The sequence below is a fragment of the Phyllostomus hastatus genome, unplaced genomic scaffold (genome assembly GCF_019186645.2).
Source record: "Phyllostomus hastatus isolate PE091 unplaced genomic scaffold, TTU_PhHast_1.1 phas_scaffold_60, whole genome shotgun sequence".
NCBI lineage: Eukaryota > Metazoa > Chordata > Mammalia > Chiroptera > Phyllostomidae > Phyllostomus > Phyllostomus hastatus.
Window position 1 is genome coordinate 17,902,759 of NW_025334038.1, and position 25,394 is coordinate 17,928,152.

The 25,394-nt window shown below is 34.9% G+C and overlaps 1 protein-coding gene across 3 annotated transcripts in view; it reads right to left on the bottom strand.

The window, feature by feature from the left end:
• Positions 1–6,919: 6,919 nt before the first annotated feature.
• Positions 6,920–25,394, bottom strand: part of LOC123810466 (butyrophilin subfamily 2 member A2-like) — a 52,910-nt gene continuing 34,435 nt past the window's right edge. The window contains exons 3-11 of one of the 3 annotated variants that reach the window (XM_045826231.1): positions 23,807–23,827; positions 22,151–22,171; positions 17,653–17,673; positions 17,546–17,566; positions 16,468–16,488; positions 16,106–16,132; positions 15,369–15,395; positions 8,123–8,149; positions 6,920–7,901 (exon numbers count right to left, since the gene is read on the bottom strand). In XM_045826231.1, coding sequence (XP_045682187.1) covers positions 7,378–7,901; positions 8,123–8,149; positions 15,369–15,395; positions 16,106–16,132; positions 16,468–16,488; positions 17,546–17,566; positions 17,653–17,673; positions 22,151–22,171; positions 23,807–23,827 — 710 coding nt within the window. In that variant the 3' untranslated portion in view covers positions 6,920–7,377. The remainder of the gene's footprint in view (positions 7,902–8,122; positions 8,150–15,368; positions 15,396–16,105; positions 16,133–16,467; positions 16,489–17,545; positions 17,567–17,652; positions 17,674–22,150; positions 22,172–23,806; positions 23,828–25,394) is intronic. The other 2 variants (XM_045826232.1, XM_045826233.1) reach the window with 2 other exon arrangements.

The window sequence follows — 25,394 nt, forward strand, 5'->3', positions numbered from 1 at the left end:
ATATATATTTAGCTCAAACCAACAATCCCATTTCCACAAATTTACTCTGGCCCCAACAACACAAAGAATTTTTTGTACAAAGTTACTTACAGCAACATCTTTTTGTAATGGCAAAACATTGGAACAACTTAAGCACCCACACATCAGAGAAAGGCTCAATAAACTGAAAATTCAAGACAATGTAGCTCTCTGCACCTAAGGAGAATGAGAAAGCTATTTGAACAGATGTGGAAAGTTTTTCAGGATACATGGTTATATGAAACAAGCAAACAAATGATCCTCAATAAAATATTGGAAACCACATCCAGCAATATGTTAAAAAGATCATACACCATGGTCAAGTGGAATTCATCCCAGGGATGCAAGGGTGGTACAATAGTCACAAATCAGTAAATGTAATACATCACATAAACAAAATGAAAGACAAAAATCACATGATTATAGAAATAGGCATGGAAAAAACATTTGATAAAGTAGCACCCTTTTATGATAAGAACACTCAGCAAAGTAGAATAGAGGAAGCATTCCTCAACATAATAAAGGCCATACACAAGAGGCCTATAGCCAACATCATACTCAATGGGCAAAAACTTAGAGCTTTACCACCAAGATCAGGAATAAGACAAAGATGCTCGCTTTCACCACTGCTATTCAACATGGTATTGGAAATCCTAGTCACAGCAATCAGACAAGAAAAAGAAATAAAAGGCATCCAAATTGGAAAAGAGGAAGCAAAACTGTCATTGTTTGCAGATGACATGATAGCATACACAGAAAATCCAATAGACTCCACCAAAAAACTACTGGACCTAATAAGTGAATTTGGCAAAACAGTGGGATACAAAGTCAGTATTCAGAAATCAAAGGAATTTTTGTACACCAACAATGAAATATCAGAAACAGAAATCAGGAAAGAAAATCCCACTTGCTATAGCAACAAGAAAAATAAAGTACCTAGGAATAAACCTAACCAAGGAGGTTAAAGACTTGTACTCAGAAAACCACACAACACTGAAGAAAGAAATTAAGGAAGACACAAATGGAAGCATGTACCATGCTCGTGGACTGGAAGAATTAATGTCATCAAAATGGCCATACTACCCAAAGCAATTTATAGATTCAATGAAATCCTTATTAAAGTACCAATGACATATTTCACAGATATAGAACAAACATTTCAGAAATTTATATGGAACCATAAATGACCCTGAATAGTTTTGGCAATTCTGAGAAAGAAGAACAAAGTAGGAGGGATCACAATACCTGATATAAAACTGTATTACAAAGCCACTGTAATCAAAACAGCCTGGTACTGGCATAAGAACAGACATATAGACCAATGGAATAGAACAGAGAGCCCAGAAATAAACCCAAGTCTCTGTGGTCAATTAATATCTGACAAAGGGGGAAGAAGCATAAAATAGAGTAAAAATAGCCTCTTCAACAAACGGTATTGGGAGGTCTGTACAGCTACATGCAAAAGAATGAAACTTGACCACCAACTTACAGCATACACAAAAATGAATTCAAGGTGGATAAAAGACTTAAATATAAGTCATGACACCATAAAAGTCCTAGAAGAAAACATCAGCAGGAAAATTTCAGGCATTCTATACAGCAATATCTTCACTGATATATGTTCCCTAAAGCAAGGGACATAAAGGAAAGAATAAACAAATGGGATCTCATCAAATTAAAAAGCTTCTGCATTGCTAAAGAAAACAGATTAAAATGAAAAGGAAATCAACCATATGGGAAAATGTATTTTCCAATGATATCTTGGACAAAAGTTTGATCTCCAAATATAAAGAACTCGCATGACTCCACTCCAAGAAGACAAACAACCCAATTGAAAAATGGGCAAAAGACTTGAACAGACACTTCTCCAAGGAGGACACACAGAGGGTCCAGAGACATATGAAAAGATGCTCACTATTACAAGCCATTAGAAAGTTGCAAATTAAAGCCACAATGAGATACCACTTCACACCGTGAGAATGCCCATGATAAACAAAGCAGCAAACAAGTGTTGGAGAGATTACAGAGAAAAGGGAGCCCTAGTGCACTGTTGGTGGGAATGCAGACTGGTGCAACCACTATGTAAAACAGTGTGGAATTTCTTCCAAAAACTAAAAACGGAACTGCCTTTTGACTCAACAATTCCACTGCTGGGATTATACCCTAAGAGCCCTGAAACACCAATCCAAAAGAACCTATGCACCCCAATGTTCATAACAGCACAATTTACAATAGGCAAGTACTAGAAGCAACCTGAGTGCCCATCAGTAAATGAATGGGTCAAAGAACTATGGCACATTTACACAATAGAATTCTGTGGAACAGAGAGAAGAAGGAGCTCCTACCCTTTGTGACAGCATGGATGGAACTTGAGAACATTATGGTAAGAACAGGTGGTGAGGGAAAAATACCATATGATCTCACCTTTAACTGGAACCTACTCAACAAAAGAAAAAAGCAAGCAAAATGTAACCAGAGACATTGAAATTAAGAACAATCTGACATTAACCAGAGGGGAGGTGGGAAGGGATAAGAGTGGGGGCAAGGGTTTTCAGGAACAACTACAAAGGACACATGGACAAAACCAAGGAGGTGGGGTGGAAGCAAGGGAGGTAGGTTTGGCTGGGGTGGGGGGTAAATGCAGACAACAGTAATTGAACAACAATAAAATAATTAAAAGCAAATGAACAAATGTGCAAAATAATATGCTACTTTTTGTGTATGGGGAAAATAAAAAAAGGAAAAAATGTATGTATCTGCTCATTTTTGCCAAAAACAAACACAAACAAACAAATAAACCATGGTTGGAATAAGCCAGAATGGAGATGGAAAGAATATGGTGGAAAAGAGAGTGGGTGTGTGGAGGTAGAATCATTGATATATATATCATATATATATATTCCATTTTAAAAAGAATTTACAAATGTTTTCCAAACTAGTTCTATTGTTTCTTACTCCCATCAACAATATATGGGAGTTCTAGTTGCTTCACAGTCTCTCAACATTTGGTTCTGTCATTTTATTATCTTGTATGTATTCCATGCTATCCCATTCTGATAATGTGTACTGTTATCTCACTGTGGATTTTTAAAATTTATTTATTTTTAGTTCATTTTTTCTCTATTTTGATTGTTGACACTATTGCAGATGTCTCCATCCTGCCCCCACCTCCTCCTTTTCTCTGGCTGTCACTGCACTGTCGTCTCTGTGTCCACGGGTTATGCACATACATTTTTTGACTCATCCCTTCAACTTGTTTCATCCCCACCTCTGACAGCTGTCAGGCTGTTCCATAATTTTCATGATGCTAAGCACTTCTTCATTTATTGCCCATTCATTTATATAGGATATATTTTGTTAAATTTTTATTTGGCATTTGATGTTTCTCATGCCATGTTAAATTGCATTGCATTTAGTTTTATTTTAAAATTATTTTTGGTTGAAAATAAAAATGCCTTTAGTTCTATATAGTAATATTTTATCTAATGTTCTTTCCAAAGGTCTCAAAGACTCCACTTCTAAATAAGGTCATCTGCACAAGTACAGGAGATAAAAACTTTAATGTGTATTTTAAGGAATTACAATTCAACTCATAAGAGATATGTATATGTAAAAAAAACCCCCCTTAAACTGCACACCTTATAAAAATCTCATTCAAAATAAATTATAAATATGAATGTAAAATGTTAAATAAACATTTAGCAAAATCATTTTAAAATGTTTGTGATCTTTTTATAAATTATTTATCGATGGCATTCTATTTATTTTATATTGATTTTGAGAGAGAGAGAGAGAGAGAGAGACTAATTTGTTGTTTCATTATTTATGCATTCATTGATTTCTTCTTGTATGTGCTATGACTGGGGATTGACCCCACAACCTTGATGTATCAGGATGATCCTCCAAACAACCGAGCAACCTGTCTAGGGCTCATAATTTTTCATTAGGCATATGATTATTATATCACCAGAAGGATGAGAAGAAAACAAAAGATAAAATAGAGTTCGTCAATATGAAAATATTTTTCTGCAAAATATACTGTTAACAGAATGATAACAAACTTCAGGCTGAGAGTAAATATTTGCTACATACATAGTTAACAAAGAACTTGTGTCTAGAATATATAAAAAATTCTTAAAACTCAACATAGGAAAATATGCATCTGCCTCCCAAAATAGACAAAAGATTTCAGAAGTAGACACACAAATATATTCAACTGTTCTCTAACAAAGGAGCAAAGGTAATTCAACAAAGAAAGGACAGTCTTTTCAATTAATGGTGTTGAAACAACTGGACACCCACATGCAGAAAATAAGTGTAAAAACAGACCTTAAACTTTCATAAAGATAACTCAAAATTGATCATAGAACTAAATGTAAAATTCAAAACTATAAAACTTCTAGAATGTAACATTTGAGAAAACCTGCATGAACTTGGATTTAGCTATTACATTTTAGGTATGATACTGAAAACATGATCCATGAAAGAAAAAAATAAGTAGCACTTCATTAAAATGAAAAACATCTTCTCTGAGAAAGACACTGTTCAGAAAATGAAAAGATAAGCCACAGACTGAAAAAAAAACTTTTCTAAAACATAAAACTGACAAAAGGCTTGTATCCAAAATATATAAAGAACACTTATAACTCAATTTAAAAATAGTTAAAAATTAGTAGAAGATCCAAACAGATATGCTACCAATGGGGTATAAGCATATGAAAAGAGGTTTAACATCACGTGTCATTAAGGAATTCTAAATTAAAACAACAAGATACCCCCATACACCTATTAGAATAGCTAAAATCCAAAACACTGACAATAGCAAATGCTGGAAAGGATATGATGCAATAGGATTCAGCATCCACTGCTGGTCATTTTATGATACAATACAGCAACTGTATTTATTTAATGAGCTGGCAATGCATAGCTACATAATGATCTGCACATAAGTGTTTACATCAGCTTTATTTATGTTGTCCAAAATTTGGAAGGAACCAAAGTGTCTTTATTAAAATTTTTTATTGTTAACACTATTACAAATGTCCCTCATTTCTGCACCCTTTCCGCTGTCCCCCACTGGCCTTTGCTGCACTGTTTTCTGTGTCCATGGGCTTTGCATATACACACACGTGTTCTTCGGGTAATCTCTCCCAGTCCCCCCCAACACCCCTCATGTCTGAGATCTGTCAGTCTGTTTCATGTATCTACACCTGTGGTTTTATCTTGTCATTTTATTTTGTTCATTTGATCCCGTATGTGAGTGACATCATATAGTATTTGGTTTTCTCTGGCTGGCTCCTGAAGATATTATGCTAAGCAAAATAAGCCAGTCAGAGAAAAACAAAATGCCTTTGATTAGAAGAATGGGTAAACAAATTGTGTTACATCTTTATGATGATAAAATATTATTTGGCAATAATAAGTGAACTTTCAAACCACAAACCAAATGGAAGAAACTTAGAGACATTTTTCTATATGATAACAACTATATTACATTCAGGAGAAGGCAAAACTGTAGAGACCTTGAAAAGGTTGGTGGCTGTCTGAGAGTCAGGGAGAGAAGGAAAGGACAAGCGGAGCACTGGGCATTTTTGGGAGAGTAATACTATTTCGATACTATAATGATGGATACATGACATTAAGCATTTTAACCTCCCCCCTCAGAAAACTGTATAACACAACAATGAACCCTAATGTAAATAGTGGGATTTACTTAATAATAATGTATTGACTCATTAGTTATAATAAATATACTAGACTAATGCAGGATGTCATTAGGTGAACCTGTGAAGGGAAGAGGGAATATATGTGACCCTTCTGTACTCTCTGCACAATTTTTTTGTAAACCTAAAACTGCTCTAAAAAATAAAAGCTAATAAAATGTTTAGAAAAAAAAGAAAATAGAATAAAGATTTGAACAGATACCAAGAAGACATACAAATAGTAAATAAGACATAAAGAAGCTCAGCATCATTCACCATTACAGAAATTCAAATACAGAAACTTTGAGATGCTACAAATAATAAAATAAAAATGAACAAAAAAGCAAAACTGACAATTCTAGGTGCTACTAAGGAGGTGGAGCAACTGGACCTCTGGTACATTTCTAGTGGGAATGCACATGGTGTAGCCATTCTGGAAAGAGTAGCAGTTTCTTATAAAGTTCAAACAGCTCTTAAAATATGACCCAGTAACTCCATTTTAAGATATTTACCCACAGAAAAGTGAAAACTGATATTCACACAAAAATACTTACTAAATGTTTATAGCAGTTTTCTATATAATCACCCAAAGTGGAAATAACACAAATATTTTTCAGTTGGTAAATGAGCAAATTGAGATACATTTATTCAATGGAATAATATTCAGCAAATAATAGGAATGAAGTATTAATACCTACATGAATAAACATCAAAAGGCTTATTCTGATAAAATAAGCCAATCTCAAAAGATAACATACTATCTGGTTCTGTTTATGTGATATCTTAGAAACTTCAAAAATATAGGGACAGAAATCTGATCAATTGCTGCCAGATTAGGTGTTTATAAAGATTTGACTACAAAAGAATAGCATAAAAGAATTTATTGGGAAAATGGAACTGTCTTGTATTCTGAATGTAGTAGTGTCTACATAAGTTTATACACATGTTAAAACTCATAAGACTATATTTTAAAAAGTCAATTTTACTTTACTTGCATTAAAAAAATGCCCCTGTAAAATATAAAGGGTGGTGAAAAAAGACAGAAGTGGATCACTATTTCATATGGAAATGAAGAGAGTAAACATAAGGATGTCATATAGGTGACGTTCAAGTATAGGAAGCTGAAGGATAAACTTGAAAACCTTTGTTTTCCTTGGAATATCATACTAAGTTATTCAACAGAAAATTTCAATCATTCATTTATTTAAAACTAATTTTATTTTCCTGCTTATCATTTTAAAAACAGTACAAAACCCAATGGTACAAAAGACTATTTAATGAAAAGTTATTCTCTCTATATTTCTACCTTTGTCAAATATTCTAGAAATTTCAACACTATGATCACAAAAACTAGTTTCTTGTATTTTATACTGATATATGACTATATTACATAAGTGTGTATATACCATGTATATATATATATATATATAATTAAACATACCAGAAGCAATGCTACACCATGATTTTGGGGAACCACTTTTGAAAGACATAAAATGTTAGGGAGAACCACAGAAAATGATAAGGAAAATAATTTGCTTTTTGTATGAGAGAATTAATGTCATGACTAGGTTGTTCAATCCACACTGACTTGCAGGCTATGTGATCCTCCTTGTACAGGTGTGAAACCACAGTGAAGGTTATCATCAGGCTGGGCTGCTTAGGGCACTGGACAGATGGTTAAATGTCCTGGATCACTGGAGAAAAGCCTGAAAAAAGGTCTTAATGGCCCTTCAAAGGAACATTGAGAAAAAGTGTGAATATGAGATTTATCTATCATATTATAGAATGAGATGAGCCCATCCTCACATTCTAGGAAAATGCACACTCTGGTCAGGCGCTCTTTCTGAAAAAGCTTTGTTTCTAGAGAGGTGAGTGCCCAGTACTCATCCTTATAAAACCTGATGGCCCAGAAACCATTCTGTGGTTTTATGGAAATCTTCCCCTCCCTAGTTACATTGTTTCTACAAATTCCCAGGTCCCAGGCTTCACTGTGTTCGACTTCTACCTCCCAGTAGCATCTTCTTGAAGAGATGACGTGATGACCCAACACACAAGGAAGAGAGTGAAATCGCTGCGGGTTCTTAGGTAGATCTTGAGACTCCTTTCCCAAGGTTACACGTTTATTCCCTTCAGACAAGATGAGGGCAGGATGGGCTGTGTCTGGATCCAGAATAACATTCACTGCAAAGAAAATAACCCTTTTAATCTCTGAAAAGGATACAGTGATCTGGAAGTGGAGATATCTGTATTAGCCTGAGATATCTTGGGGCTTCTGGGAGGTGCATACATCCCTGGGTAGAGATGGCCATCTGCCCTCCAGCACTTTCTTCTGAGACTGAGCCTCAGCATAAGGAGTAGGATCAGAAGCAGAATCTTTGTTACACCATCAGGAAATGACTCACCAGCCTGGTAAAATTCTTTCCTCCAGTCTGAAAAGAACACAAATATGAATGATCAGAACTAGTATTTGAGTTTCCTGGCAGAAGAGCTAATTTCTTCTATTACTGTTTTTGCTAATATCCCAAATTTTTTGGCAGTGTTTTGACCTGAAGTTTCCACTGCTTTTCTTATTAACTTCTTCCATAAGAATTAGTTCCTTTAACTTATATTTTCTGTAGTCCAGACTACAGGTGTTCCCAAGATAGAGTTTTCCTCTTCTTGAACAAACAACAAAAGTACATGTTGCCCATGAGCACCCCAAATTCACTTTCATGAGAGGGTGTGACTGACTTGTGGCCAATGAAATGTTCACAACAGAGATTCATATCATTTCTAGGCTTGAAAATAAAATAGTCTGTATAATTTATATTATTCTCATTCTATTTATAACACTCCTTAACCCTCCCTAGGCTTCAATGCCAGAAGCAAAGGCACTAAAAATGGAGAAGAGAGAAGACTAAAAAAAAACCCCTATGTCTCAGATTTACTGTTTAGAAGAGAGTTGACCAGCAGAGTCACTAACCCTGGCATATTCACAGTATAATTTGTATGAGTGACAAATATCAAACAGTTGTGTTAATTCACAAAAATATTGTTTAGTTTTTGTAAATATCAAAGTTAATTACACTGCTCAACGCAGAAAGTTCTAGCATAAAATGAAAATGAAGTACTGTTACAAACATTTTAAATGCATGGTTTTGGTTAGGCTTAGGCAGTAGGTGTGACAAACATAAAACCAACTGCATACGTGGATATCCATGACAGGCAGCAACTAAGCTTTTGCTAATACTGTGGCCTGTGATGGGTTGGAAAGCATAAAATGTGCCCTGCATAGACTGTAGACCTAAAGAAAGAGAACATTCATTGGATCTGTGATTGAAATTCTACTAAAAATCTATTTACTTTGAAATAATAATTCAACTTGCTTTCAACCATAAATGAAAATAAATGAAATATTATAAAAATGGGTAACTTTCAGAGTTTAAAAGATGATTTTTTTCCTCAACCAAGAGTCAGCAAACTATGGCCCATAAGGCAAATCCAGCCCACTGCTTGTTTTTATAAATAGAGTTTAATTAGTAGACGATCATGGTAATGGCTGCTTTTATATTTAAAAGGCACAGCTGAGTAATTGTTACAGAGACATATAGCCAATGTTTGTTGTATATCCAACAATATTTACCATCTGGCCCTGTATATAACAAGTATGAAAATGCTTTTATAAATCATCCCAAATAAAAGATGAAATTAAAGAGTACACTTTAGCACAAAAAATGTGCAATTTTTTTTTATTGAACAATGTACCTTAGTGAAAAGAACAGATTAATATCATGGACTTTTCACAATTGTTTCAGGTAGCTTCTAGAGAGAAACCATAAAAGGACAGAAATATAAATAAGACTGACAAATATGTCTACTGTTGTAATTGGTATTTTGTTGTTGACATATGAAACTAAGTGATTAGAAATGCATGAGAAGCTGCCTAAATTTGGAGGAAAATGTTGTTAAAAATAACAGGAAGATGGCTTCCAGAATGGCTAAGTGAATAGCTCGGCAAATCTTCTCTCTGAAAGAAATAACACTGGAAAAGTTTTCAAAATGACTACTTTAAAATTGTATAGACACTTATTCAAAGAGGATATACAGATAACCAATAGATATATGAAAAGATGCTCAATGTTACTAATCATCAGAGAGATGCAAATTAAAACCACAATGAGATTATTATCTCACAGCTGTCAGAATGGCTACCATCAATAAATCAACAAACCACAAGTGCTGGCAAGGATGTGCAGAAAGGGGAAACACTTTTGCACTGTTGGTGGGAATGCAGATTGGTGCAGCCACTGTGGAAAGCTCTATGGAGACACCTCAAAAAATTAAAAATAGATCTGCCTTTTGACCCAGCAATCCCACTTCTGGGAATATATCCAAAGGAACCCAATTCAAAAAACCATAAGCATCCCTATGTTCATTACAGCATTATTTACAATCACCAAGATATGGAAGTGGCCCAAGTGTCCAATAGTAGAAGAGTGGAAACATCAACCATGGGACATTTACACAATGAAATACTACTTGTCCATAAAATGAGAAAATTTTACCCTTTGTAACAGTATGGATGGACCTGGAGAACATGATGCTAAGTGAAGTAAGCCAGCCATAGAAAAACAAATACCATATGATTTCACTTGTGTGTGGAATCTAATGAACAAACTGAACTAACAAAGAAAATGGGGACAGACTCACAGATGGAGAGCAGGATGATGGCTGTGGGGAAGTGAGGGGGTGGAGGGATTGAGCAAAAAGGAAAAAGGACTCACACCCATGGACAACAGTGTGCTGATTGCTGGGGGGAGGTGGTGTATAAGGGGACTAAATGGCAATGAGAAAAAAGATTATAAAAACTATTCAGTAAAAAAAAGAAGCTAGAAGTAAAAGGCCAGGTTTATGACTCAACTCTGCCAAATCTCTGTTTGCATATAATTGAGAATATGCTTATTATTGGACATCACTATGAAACCTTTAATTTACCACATTCATGTGAATCTCACCTAATTACCTCATATTTCAATAAGCAGCATGTCTCGTAATAAATAAATTAAATTTTAAAAATTGACAAAAGAACACATCAAATTGAGAAACACTAATTTAAGAACAATTATTTTAAATGATTAATAAAAGGATGTTGATAAAAAATGTTCCTGCCCTAGCCATGTGGCTAAGTTAGTTAGAGCATTGTCCCATACACCAAAAGGTTGCAGGTTTGATTCCTGGTTAGGGCACATGCTTAGGTTGTATCTGAACTCCGACTAGGGTGCATACTGGAGGCAACAGGTCAATGTTTCTCACATTGATGTTTCTTTCTCTCTCTCTCTCCCCTCTGTCTCTCCCCCTCTCTCTAAAAAATGAATAAATATATCCTTGTGTGAAAGTTTAAAGGAAAAAGATGTTCTTAATTACAATTGAATTAAGTTCAAAATAAAAGTAATTTTAAAAAATAAAAAATTTGGAAGTGAAATAATACTTATATAATATATATTCTGTCTTAAAAGAAATCAGGAAAGAATTTAGAAAATTTTCATATAAACAAATGCTCAACATTGCTAGCCATTAGAATGATACAAATTCAAACCACAAAGAGATAGCACTTCACACCTGCCAAAATGGTTATCTTCAATAAATTAACAAACAAGAAGTACTGGCAAGGGGGTGGAGAGAAGAGAACCCTAGTGCACTGTTAATGGAAATGTAGACTGGTATAGACACTGTGGAAAAAACAGCATTGAATTTCCTCAAAAAGTTAAAAATGGAACTGCCTTTGACCCAGCAATTCCACTGCTGGGCATATCCCTAAGAATCCTGAAATAAAAATATGAAAGAACTTATGCATCCCTATGTTTACAGCAGCAGAATTTACAATAGCCAAAAGTTGGAAACAGCCTAAGTTCCCATCAGTGATGAGTGGATTAAAAAAACTGTGGTACACTTACACAGCGGGATACTCCACAGCAGAAAGAAAGAAGGAATTCCTACCTTTTGTGACAACATGGATGGAACTAGAGACTGTCATGCTAAGTGAAATAAGCCAGTTGGTGAAAGACAAATACCATATGATCTCACTTATGAGAGGAATCTAATGAACAAAATAAACTAATTAGCAAAATAGAACCAGAGGCATAGAATCATGGAATTAGACTGACAGTGGTAAGAGGGTGGAGGATGGGGGGACTCTTTGAAAGCAGGTGAAGAGATTAGTCAAGGAATGTATATGAAGGATCCTTGGACATGGACAATGGGGTGTGGATTGACTATGGAAATAGTGGGAGGGCTAGGCAGAGAGAGGTGAAGGAAGAAATAATCAGAACAACTGTAAAACATAAAATTATAAATAAATAAATAAATAAATAAATAAATAAATAAATAAATATCTTGTAAAGGTCCATAAACCCAAACAAGCCATGGCTGGCCTCAGTATGCTGTGTTCCTCTTACCAAGCAGCCCCAAACATGGTCCTACAGTCAGCTAGTTTTAGTTCACATCATAACTACTCTCAGGTTCCTCCAAGTACATCACAGGCAGATACCAATTTCCAACTACTTTGTAACTCTTACCATGTAGCCTCAGGCTGGACACAGGCTGTGGCTGACTTTGGCTACAGTGAAGTCACTTCCTAGACGCCCCAGAACAAACACACCCATTGGCTAGTTGCAGACCACATCAGAACACCATCCAATTAGCCTCCCAAATGACATATCCTAAGGGTGGACCTGGCAGGCACCGGAGCACTGCTACAGCAGATATCACTCACTGGGGTCAGCCCCACACAAAAGAGTGTCTGCTTCATAGTGGGCTCTCACAGCCAGTCAGCCTAAGGGTCAATCCTACCCAGTGTAATGCCAACAGCAATCACAACTCAACTACAACAGAAAAGCACACACAACCCTCACAAATAACAACCCTGGAGCTGCCAGCTCTGGTGATGTGGGAGTCTAAACCACTGGGCCCCAAAGAACTACTAACACATAAAACCACTCTGCCAAGACTGGAGACATAGCAGATCTACCTAACACACAGACACAGAAAGAGAGGTAGCTAAAATGAGGACACAAAGAAACATGTCTCAAATGAAAGAACGGAACAAAACTCCAGAAAAAGAACAAACAAACAAACAAAAAAGAAGAAAGTATTTTACCAGATGCAGAGCTCAAAATACTGATTTCAAGAATGCCAAATAAAGTTAGGGAAAGAATAGATTAACTTAGTGACAACTTCAATGAAGAGATAGGAAACTAAAAAAAAAGATAGAAAACATTTTTTAAAAGTTATATAGAAAGTATACAATAACTGAAATGAAGAATATATTAGATGGAATCAATAGCAGATTAGTTGCACAAAATAAAATCAGTGATTTGGAATATAAGGTAGTAGAAAACATCCAATCAGAACAGTAAAAAGGTGAATTAAAAAATTATTGTAAGTTAAGAGACCTCTGGACAACACCAAGAATAACGACATTCACATCCTGGAAGTACCAGAATGAGACAAGAGCGAGCAAGGGATTGGGAACCTATCTGAAAAAATATTGACTGAAAACTTTTCTAATCTGGTGAAGGAAATAGACACACAAGTCCAGGAAGTGCAGAGAATTCCAAACAAGAAGAACCCAAAGACACCCACATCAATACACATAATAATTAAAATGTCAAAAGAGAGATTCTTAAAAACAGCAAAGGTAAAGCAGTTGCACAATCATGTGTATATGAAGGTTTCTAGCAAAACTGTTCATAAGACTTCAAAAGTGTAAGTATTCTAAATGTCTGTCTATGCAAAGTAAATAAGCATCATGTGGCATATCCATACAATGGAATACAGTATTGCAATAAAAAAAACAAACTACAGAAACAAGCTAAAACATGAATTTCAAAACATGCTAGGTGAAAGAAACAAGAGATTAAAAAAATCCCCATAGTTATAGGCTTTAAATTATATGTGTCCAGAAAAGATAAATTTTCTGGAAACAAAAAATGGCTGAAAATGGAGATGAATGATCTGTTTGGGGTGATAGAGACCTTTTAAAAGAGGATTTGGTGATGGTTATTCAACTATGTAAATGTACTAAAAATCATTACATTGATTTTTTAAATGAGTGAATATTTAAAATAATATAGCTTTTTCAAAATGCAAGCTCAGAAGAAATTCTTTAAACATAAAAGCTGCAAAACATATTTTGTAACACTGAATTTTCACAAGCTAGAAGTGTTCTTTGATACTATACATTTGATATGGGGTAGATCCAAGGGTCACTAAGGACAATAGGAAGCAAGTTATATCTCAAGATATAATCAGGAAAATTCTAACTTCAGAATAGAGAGCATTCATTGTATCTGCCTTGTGGGACTCCTTAGTGCTGTTTAGATGATGCCTCTTGTGTTTTCTCCTTTCTCATTTAAAACAGAAATTTTACCCCATATTTTATTGTAGTTTATTTCAGTATGGAATGGAGGATGTCAACAAATCTGCTCTCCTAGCACATAAATTATAAGCTCCAAAGGAGTTACCTTCAGACTCAAGGAAGAGGACTAGGTCTCTCTTACAGATTGGCTTTTGAGATAGTTGCAGTGATGGGATGGACCCTTGCCTCAGCTTTTTGAGGAAGGACTGAGTGAATTACATACATGAAAAAAAGTATGAAATTGATCTTTGATGACCAGCAAGAAAGCATTTGTAGAGATTGCTAGACTCTAGTAATAGTCACTCTGTTCAGTTTTCTGGTCGAACAACTAAACATTTTCTAGCTCCCCCACTGTCTAGGTGAAGCAATGTGATTGAGAACTGGTCTATGTAGGCAGAAGTGATAAATGTTCTCACAATTTCTGTCACAAAAACATTTTTCTTTGGTGATCTTCAAATTTCTTCTTCTCCAAAAAATTGGTTGAAATTGAAGGATGTCTAGAATATGGAGAAGGATATCTAGAATATTGAGAAGGATATCTAGAATATTGAGAAGGATATCTAGAATATTGAGGATATCTACAAAATAGAAAAAGTCCAGATTAAAAGAATTGCATGGAGGGCATCTTTCAAGTAGAGTTTTTTGACCAGAGTATTTGTGTATACATAAGAAATACATTTCAGCTCTGGTTGGTGTGGCTAGGTGGACTGAGTGCCAGCCTGTGAACCAAAGGGTCACCAGTTCGATTCCCAGTCAGGGCACATGTCTGGGTTGTCAGCCAAGTCCCCAGTAGGGGGCACTTAAGAGGTAACCACACATTGATATTTCTCTCCCTCTCTAAAAATAAATAAATGAATGAATAAGTGAATGAATGAATGAATGAATAAATAAATAAATAAATAAATGAAATACACTCTAGCTTGCAAAACTATAATAGTTCGGTGTTTCTTTGAAAGAGCAACCAGAAATAATTAACATGATAAAAAACCTCTTTGGACTCATGAAAAAGAAAAAAGTAATCTCTTTACACTGAAAGTTACTCTCATGCTTTTTTAGTATCTGCATTAATTAATTTGTAACTTCAAAAGAAATATACTTTAAAAGTTATTATTCTTACTATGTTTCCTATAAAATAGAAGTTATATAATATGTTTTTTCTTTATCATGAGGTAGCATAATGTATTACAGAATTTAAAAGCTTAATTATGTCTTAGAGTCTGGGAGAGTTATTACTTTCAGGACAAAGTACTCACCAGGGTACAATGATGCCTTCTTCCAGCCTGCAAGTGAAAAAAATGATGATATATTATTACCCTTTCCTGAACCTTCTCATATCTTTTCCTTTCTTGTCATCACTGTCATTCCCTAAGTATTCAGAGTATTCCATAACACAGATAGACAGATAATAGATGATGATAAATCAATATTTGTTCCTTTTTTTCTCACAAACATGTGACAATTCTTTTCCTGAACTTAAAAATGATTGGGGTTTTTAGTGTGTACAAAAATGTAAAGTAAGAAAAAAGGGAAAAGCTAAAAGCAAGAGAAGAAAGAATACAAAAAGGAAGATATAAAATAAAGGAATGATACACACAGTGGTAGGTAGTTTGAGAAATAAAGATAGCAAAAAAGAGGGATGAAAAGCTGAAAGGAAAGGAAGTCAGAAAAAGGGTGGAGGAATAAAGAATTCAGAAGGGGTGAGAGGGTGAAACAGGGACAGAAGTCATGAGGTAATTAAAAGGAAAAGCTTAGGAAATATTCATTAAAACAATCATATTGGGAAAACAATATACTTGCTTTCCCATTTCAGTAGCAGGATAGTCCAAATTAGAAAAAAAAATGGGTTAACCATCCTTTACAGATCACTTCTACAAGAATGCAGGGAATAGTGTACTACTCAGGAATTTTCTGGGAATGGGGTTTAGTGAAGAAATCAGGTATCTTATTCTTTGTGAAAATTGACTCATGAAACAACTTCTGAGTTACTTACCATTCCTAAATTGAGCTTTTCTCTCACCTGGAAGAAGATACACTCATAAGTTAGGGTGGGATACTCAGAAAGACAAAGTTGCAGAAACAAAGACTTGCATTCATTGCAGGGATTCTCATAATCATCGCTGTCACATTAGCCAATCCATTGCTCTGCTCAGAAGTGTTTCTTATGAATACAATAAAGTTGAATCACGTGATCTTTAAGGACTGAATCAAGACAAACAAGTAAATTGCATGACATTTGGAATGCAGAGAGGAAATAAGGGAATGTCAAGGATGAGGGAAAGGATGAAGTGAGGCAAGGGATCACCAAGGGATGATACAATCATGCACATATTTTAACTATTAAAATACAATTACCAATTTCCTTTCGTAAGTTCCCTGAAAAAAAAAAAAGCAAAAATCCCCATGTTAATGTCATAGAGAAAAGAAAAAAAATCTTGTTTCCAAAGATTACAGGACAATGACATAAATTAGCTTATTAAAGGTTAAAAACCCCTCACTTTTTCTTTTAGGACGCTTACTGACAAACAAAAGATATTCCACATGTTTGCATAAATAAGTACAGTTGAAATATGCTACATATGCTACATAAATATGCTACAGTTGAAATTCAAAAAGGAAATGATCAAGTTCCCCAGTGAATTATTTTTGAACTAAGTTAGAGTACTAACATTAATAAATATTATCACCTACAATGATGTCATGGATACAACATCTATGCAACAGCAGCAACAAATTCTTCAATGCTTCCAACTTACATATTTGCTAAGAACTTTATATGATTAGATTAGTGAAGTGAATGCCAGCAAAACAACTGCTAAGTAGTGTTCCTGTTTGCAGAATAAAGATCTGGGAATCAAGGGGGGTCAATAACATGACAGAGTTCTTCTTGGTAAATGGGCAGGGTCATTATTTGAACCCATGTATGCTAAACTGCAAAACAAAGACTCCTGAATAGTATGCCATAACCCTCCACTCCTGGTCCAGCCAACGGAGGCTTCAATCACAAGGTGAGAACAAGGGCATCCCTAGTGAGGAACCACCTGTTGCACTTTTTTATTTTTAAAGAGTTTTTTTGCTGCATAGAAGAGTTTTTCTCTGAATCAGATTGTGGGCACAATAGGCACCATTAATAGCCCCTTCAAATACATTCTCATTTGAATTATACTCATCTCAGAGCTACAAGAACAGTTATTGTTAGCATCATAGAGATCGCTGAAAGACAGTACATTAGAAAAGGGGAAGGTGAATGGGAAAATTGAGTTACCTAATGGGAGAAGAACAAAGAAAGAAGTAGATATAAGAAGTTGTAATGCAGCACAAGGAATAAAAATCACAAAGGAGAAAATTATACAGAGAAAGTAGGAGCAATAAAAAATGGAAGAAGCAAATAAAAATCACTAGGAGAAGATCATATCTTGTCATCACAGTTTACCGTTTTCTTTCCTTAATTGATCTGAAAAATAAAAAGAATAACGTAAGACTCACTATGAAACAGACAAAAGACACTCATATCATAAATAATTATTAAACTTTATTTACCATTTTCGTTCCTATGTTGATCTGAAAAATACAAGGGGTAATACATGAATCTCTGAAACAGAAATAAAACAAACAAAACCCCTTTTCTCTTATTCAACATATAATAGGTAAGCCATTACAGAGAATAAAATGATATGTATTTTCTAGGTGTTTTACTAAAAAGTCTAATGGAGTCTAAATAAATAAAGCGGTAAAACAGATAAAAATATAAATTTAATGTGACAACTTAAAAATCCTTCAAACCTTCCCTAAGCATTTTTAGACATGATATCATCATTATCGTCATCATCACCACTACCATCTCCGGTACTAACACTGACTCTCATGGAGTGCTTTCTCCATATCAGGTTCTGATACATGTTTTGTGCAAGCAGCATCACATTTAATCATACAATTTCTCCCAAATTAAATTATTATATTTATGCAGATGAGCAAACTGAGAGTAGAGCAATATATTACTTGCTGATGTTTCCACAGGTACTTATATGGGAGTTTCAGTCTTATCCAAAGTTTCTCTGACATGGAAAAGATAAAGTTGTAGGAACAAAGACTTGTATTCATTGCAGGGTTCTCATAATCATCGCTGTCACATTAGCCAAGCCATTGCTCTGCTCAGAAGTGTTTCTTATGAATACAATAAAGTTGAATCACATGATCTTTAAGGACTGAATCAAGACAAACAGGCAAATTGCCTGATATTTGGAATACAGAGAGGAAATAAGGGAATGTCAAGGATGAGGGAAAGGATGAAGTGAGGCAAGGGATCACCAAGGGATGATACAATCATGCACATATTTTAACTATTAAAATACAATTACCAATTTCCTTTTGTAAGTTCCCTGAAAAAAAAAAGCAAGAACCCCATGTTAATGTCAAACATGAAAGGAAAAATCTTGTTTGGAACGATTATGGAACAACATAAAAGCTTAATAAGATTAAAAAACCTTCACTTTTTCTTTTAGGACACTTACTAAAAAAACAAAGAAAATATTCACAGGTTTACATAAATAAGTAATGCTACAGTTGAAATTCAAAAAGGAAATTATCAAGTTCCCCAGTGAATTATTTTTGAACTAAGTAAGCATACTAATATTAATAAATGTCATCACCTACAATGATGTCATGGATACAACATCTATGCAATAGTAGCAACAAATTCTTCAATGCTTCCGTCTTAGGTATTTATTAGGAACTTATTTTATTTTATTTTATTTTATATTATTCTTTATTGTTGTTCAAGTACAGTTGTCTGTATTTTCCTAGTCAAATGAATGCTAACAAAACAAACTACTAAGTAGTGTTCTTGGTTACAGAATAAAGATCTGGGAATCAAAGGGGTCAATAACATAACAGAGTTCTTCTTAGTAAGTAGGCAGAGCAATTATTTGTAAACTCCCTTGACCACTCGACTTAGGAAGCAGGAAAGCAAGATGTAGCAGTGATATGGAGCTTTCTCTTAGCGGTTTGAAAGAATGCAGAAGGACTCCCACCAGCCCACCATGAGGATGCAGGTTAGGATTATGAACCAGGAGTCTAGCTGAGCTAGGGACTTCTATTTCTTTTTTCTGAGATACGGTACCTCTGCCTGGCCTGACTGGGCAAAGTGGGGAAGGCAGGACTGTGTGTGTGTTGGTGGGTGTTTTAAAGGAAGTGTAAGTGTGGGATTTTTTTTAACAGCAACATTGTGCTACTACTCTAGATCTGTATAACTTTTGAATAAATAGTTCCTTTCCTTTTCACCAAACTCTAGCATTGAGAACCATAATTTCTAACACCTAGAGGTGAGGAAAGATGAACCTCTCCAGAGAGACCCTGGGGAATGGGTTCCCTTTCGGTAACAGGATCTGTGCCCCGCCCCCACCCCCAAGGGTCCTCCTTTCGTGTAACAGAATTATTCCCTGAAGAATTTTTAGACATGACATCATCATTATCGTCATCATCACCACTACCATCTCCAGTACTAACACTGACTCTCATGGAGTGCTTTCTCATATCAGGCTCTGATACATGTTTTGTGCAAGCAGCATCACATTTAATCATACAATTTCTCCCAAATTAAATTATTATATTTATGCAGATGAGCAAACTGAGAGTAGAGCAATATATTACTTGCTGATGTTTCCACAGGTACTTATATGGGAGTTTCAGTGTTATCCAAAGTTTCTCTGACATGGAAAAGATAAAGTTGTAGGAACAAAAACTTGCATTCATTGCAGGGTTCTCATAATCATCGCTGTCACATTAGCCAATTAGTCACATTGCTCTGCTCAGAAGTGTTTCTTATGAATGCAATAAAGTTGAATCACATGATCTTTAAGGACTGAATCAAGACAAACAATAAATTGCATGATATTTGGAATGCAGAGAGGAAATAAGGGAATGTCAAGGATGAGGGAAAGGATGAAGTGAGGCAAGGGATCACCAAGGGATGATACAATCATGCACATATTTTAACTATTAAAATACAATTACCAATTTCCTTTTGCAATTTCCCTGAAAAAAAAAAGCAAAAATCTCCATGTTAATGTCATAGAGAAAAGAAAAAAAAATCTTGTTTCCAAAGATTACAGGACAATGACATAAATTAGCTTATTAAAGGTTAAAAACCCCTCACTTTTTCTTTTAGGACGCTTACTGACAAACAAAATATTCCACATGTTTGCATAAATAAGTACAGTTGAAATATGCTACATATGCTACATAAATATGCTACAGTTGAAATTCAAAAAGGAAATGATCAAGTTCCCCAGTGAATTATTTTTTGAACTAAGTTAGAGTACTAACATTAATAAATATCATCACCTACAATGATGTCATGGATACAACATCTATGCAACAGCAGCAACAAATTCTTCAATGCTTCCAACTTACATATTTGCTAAGAACTTTATATGATTAGATTAGTGAAGTGAATGCCAGCAAAAACAACTGCTAAGTAGTGTTCCTGTTTGCAGAATAAAGATCTGGGAATCAAGGGGGGTCAATAACATGACAGAGTTCTTCTTGGTAAATGGGCAGGGTCATTATTTGAACCCATGTATGCTAAACTGCAAAACAAAGACTCCTGAAATAGTATGCCATAACCCTCCACTCCTGGTCCAGCCAACGGAGGCTTCAATCACAAGGTGAGAACAAGGGCATCCCTAGTGAGGAACCACCTGTTGCACTTTTTTTATTTTTTAAAGAGTTTTTTTTTGCTGCATAGAAGAGTTTTTCTCTGAATCAGATTGTGGGCACAATAGGCACCATTAATAGCCCCTTCAAATACATTCTCATTTGAATTATACTCATCTCAGAGCTACAAGAACAGTTATTGTTAGCATCATAGAGATCGCTGAAAAACAGTACATTAGAAAAGGGGAAGATGAATGGGAAAATTGAGTTACCTAATGGGAGAAGAGCAAAGAAAGAAGTAGATATAAGAAGTTGTAATGCAACACAAGGAATGAAAAATCACAAAGGAGAAAATTATACAGAGAAAGTAGGAGGAATAAAAAAATGGAAGAAGCAAAGTAAAAATCACTAGGGAGAAGATCATGTCTTGTCATTACAGTTTACCATTGTCTTTCCATAGTTGATCTCAAAAATAAAAAGAGTAATATAAGAATCACTATGAAACAGAGAATAATACAGTCATATCTCATAAATAATCACTGAACTTTATGTGGCATTTTTGTTCCTATGTTGATCTGAAAAATTACAAGGGAGCAATACATGAATCATCGTGAAACAGAAACTAAAACAAACAAAACCCACTTTTCTCTTATTCAGCATATATAGTCATACAGAAAATAAAATGATATGTATTTTCTAGATGTTTTACTAAAGAAATCTAATGGAGTCTACTTATGTCAAAAGTGGTAAAACAGATAAAAAATTTAAATTTAATGTGACAATTTAAAAATTCCTTCTAATTATTCCCTGAAGCATTTTTAGACAGGATGTCATCATTATCGTCATCATCACCACCACCATCTTCAGTATTAATGCAGACATCTCATGGAGTGCTTTCTCCATATCAGCCTGTGTGTTACATGCTTTGTGCAAGCAGCATCACATTTTAATCATCACAATTTCTCCCAAATTAAATTAGTACATTTATGCAGATGGGCAAAGTGAGAGTAGAGCAATATATTACTGGCTGATGTTTCCACAGGTACTTATTTGGGAGTTTCAGTCTTTATCCAAAGTTTCTCTGACATGGAAAAGATAAAGTTGTAGGAACAAAAACTTGCATTCATTGCAGGGTTCTCATAATCATCGCTGTCACATTAGCCAAGCCATTGCTCTGCTCAGAAGTGTTTCTTATGAATACAATAAAGTTGAATCACATGATCTTTAAGGACTGAATCAAGACAAACAGGCAAATTGCCTGATATTTGGAATACAGAGAGGAAAAAAGGGAATGTCAAGGATGGGGGAAAGGATGAAGTGAGGCAAGGGATCACCAAGGGATGATACAATCATGCACATATTTTAACTATTAAAATACAATTACCAATTTCCTTTCGTAAGTTCCCTGAAAAAAAAAGCAAGAACCCCCATGTTAATGTCAAACATGAAAGGAAAAATCTTGTTTGGAACGATTATGGAACAACATAAAAGCTTAATAAGATTAAAAAACCTTCACTTTTTCTTTTAGGACACTTACTAAAAAAACAAAGAAAATATTCACAGGTTTACATAAATAAGTAATGCTACAGTTGAAATTCAAAAAGGAAATTATCAAGTTCCCCAGTGAATTATTTTTGAACTAAGTAAGCATACTAATATTAATAAATGTCATCACCTACAATGATGTCATGGATACAACATCTATGCAATAGTAGCAACAAATTCTTCAATGCTTCCGTCTTAGGTATTTATTAGGAACTTATTTTATTTTATTTTATTTTATATTATTCTTTATTGTTGTTCAAGTACAGTTGTCTGTATTTTCCTAGTCAAATGAATGCTAACAAAACAAACTACTAAGTAGTGTTCTTGGTTACAGAATAAAGATCTGGGAATCAAAGGGGTCAATAACATAACAGAGTTCTTCTTAGTAAGTAGGCAGAGCAATTATTTGTAAACTCCCTTGACCACTGGACTTAGGAAGCAGGAAAGCAAGATGTAGCAGTGATATGGAGCTTTCTCTTAGCGGTTTGAAAGAATGCAGAAGGACTCCCACCAGCCCACCATGAGGATGCAGGTTAGGATTATGAACCAGGAGTCTAGCTGAGCTAGGGACTTCTATTTCTTTTTTCTGAGATACGGTACCTCTGCCTGGCCTGACTGGGCAAAGTGGGGAAGGCAGGACTGTGTGTGTGTTGGTGGGTGTTTTAAAGGAAGTGTAAGTGTGGGATTTTTTTTTAACAGCAACATTGTGCTACTACTCTAGATCTGTATAACTTTTGAATAAATAGTTCCTTTCCTTTTCACCAAATTCTAGCATTGAGAACCATAATTTCTAACACCTAGAGGTGAGGAAAGATGAACCTCTCCAGAGAGACCCTGGGGAATGGGTTCCCTTTCGGTAACAGGATCTGTGCCCCGCCCCCACCCCCAAGGGTCCTCCTTTCGTGTAACAGAATTATTCCCTGAAGAATTTTTTAGACATGACATCATCATTATCGTCATCATCACCACTACCATCTCCAGTACTAACACTGACTCTCATGGAGTGCTTTCTCATATCAGGCTCTGATACATGTTTTGTGCAAGCAGCATCACATTTAATCATACAATTTCTCCCAAATTAAATTATTATATTTATGCAGATGAGCAAACTGAGAGTAGAGCAATATATTACTTGCTGATGTTTCCACAGGTACTTATATGGGAGTTTCAGTGTTATCCAAAGTTTCTCTGATATGGAAAAGATAAAGTTGTAGGAACAAAAACTTGCATTCATTGCAGGGTTCTCATAATCATCGCTGTCACATTAGCCAATTAGTCACATTGCTCTGCTCAGAAGGGTTTCTTATGAATGCAATAAAGTTGAATCACATGATCTTTAAGGACTGAATCAAGACAAACAATAAATTGCATGATATTTGGAATGCAGAGAGGAAATAAGGGAATGTCAAGGATGAGGGAAAGGATGAAGTGAGGCAAGGGATCACCAAGGGATGATACAATCATGCACATATTTTAACTATTAAAATACAATTACCAATTTCCTTTTGCAATTTCCCTGAAAAAAAAAAGCAAAAATCCCCATGTTAATGTCATAGAGAAAAGAAAAAAAATCTTGTTTCCAAAGATTACAGGACAATGACATAAATTAGCTTATTAAGGGTTAAAAAAACCCCTCACTTTTTCTTTTAGGACGCTTACTGACAAACAAAATATTCCACATGTTTGCATAAATAAGTACAGTTGAAATATGCTACATATGCTACATAAATATGCTACAGTTGAAATTCAAAAAGGAAATGATCAAGTTCCCCAGTGAATTATTTTTGAACTAAGTTAGAGTACTAACATTAATAAATATCATCACCTACAATGATGTCATGGATACAACATCTATGCAACAGCAGCAACAAATTCTTCAATGCTTCCAACTTACATATTTGCTAAGAACTTTATATGATTAGATTAGTGAAGTGAATGCCAGCAAAAACAACTGCTAAGTAGTGTTCCTGTTTGCAGAATAAAGATCTGGGAATCAAGGGGGGTCAATAACATGACAGAGTTCTTCTTGGTAAATGGGCAGGGTCATTATTTGAACCCATGTATGCTAAACTGCAAAACAAAGACTCCTAAATAGTATGCCATAACCCTCCACTCCTGGTCCAGCCAACGGAGGCTTCAATCACAAGGTGAGAACAAGGGCATCCCTAGTGAGGAACCACCTGTTGCACTTTTTTTATTTTTTAAAGAGTTTTTTTTGCTGCATAGAAGAGTTTTTCTCTGAATCAGATTGTGGGCACAATAGGCACCATTAATAGCCCCTTCAAATACATTCTCATTTGAATTATACTCATCTCAGAGCTACAAGAACAGTTATTGTTAGCATCATAGAGATCGCTGAAAAAACAGTACATTAGAAAAGGGGAAGGTGAATGGGAAAATTGAGTTACCTAATGGGAGAAGAGCAAAGAAAGAAGTAGATATAAGAAGTTGTAATGCAACACAAGGAATGAAAATCACAAAGGAGAAAATTATACAGAGAAAGTAGGAGGAATAAAAAATGGAAGAAGCAAGTAAAAATCACTAGGGGAAGATCATGTCTTGTCATTACAGTTTACCATTGTCTTTCCATAGTTGATCTCAAAAATAAAGAGTAATATAAGAATCACTATGAAACAGAGAATAATACAGTCATATCTCATAAATAATCACTGAACTTTAGTGGCTTTTTGCTATGTTGATCTGAAAAATTAAAGGAGCAATACATGAATCACCGTGAAACAGAAACTAAACAAACAAAACCACCTTTTTGCTTATTCAACGTATACATATTTTCTAGATGTTTTGCTAAGAAATCTATGGAGTCTGCCCTTATGTCAAATGGTAAAACAGATAAAAAATTTAAATTTAATGTGACAATTTAAAATTCCTTCTAATTATTCCCTGAAGCATTTTTAGACAGGATGTCATCATTATCGTCATCATCACCACCACCATCTTCAGTATTAATGCAGACATTCATGGAGCGCTTTCTCCATACCAGCCTGTGTGTTACATGCTTTGTGCAAGCAGCATCACATTTTAACATCAAATTACTCCCGAACTAAATTAGTACTGTTATGCAG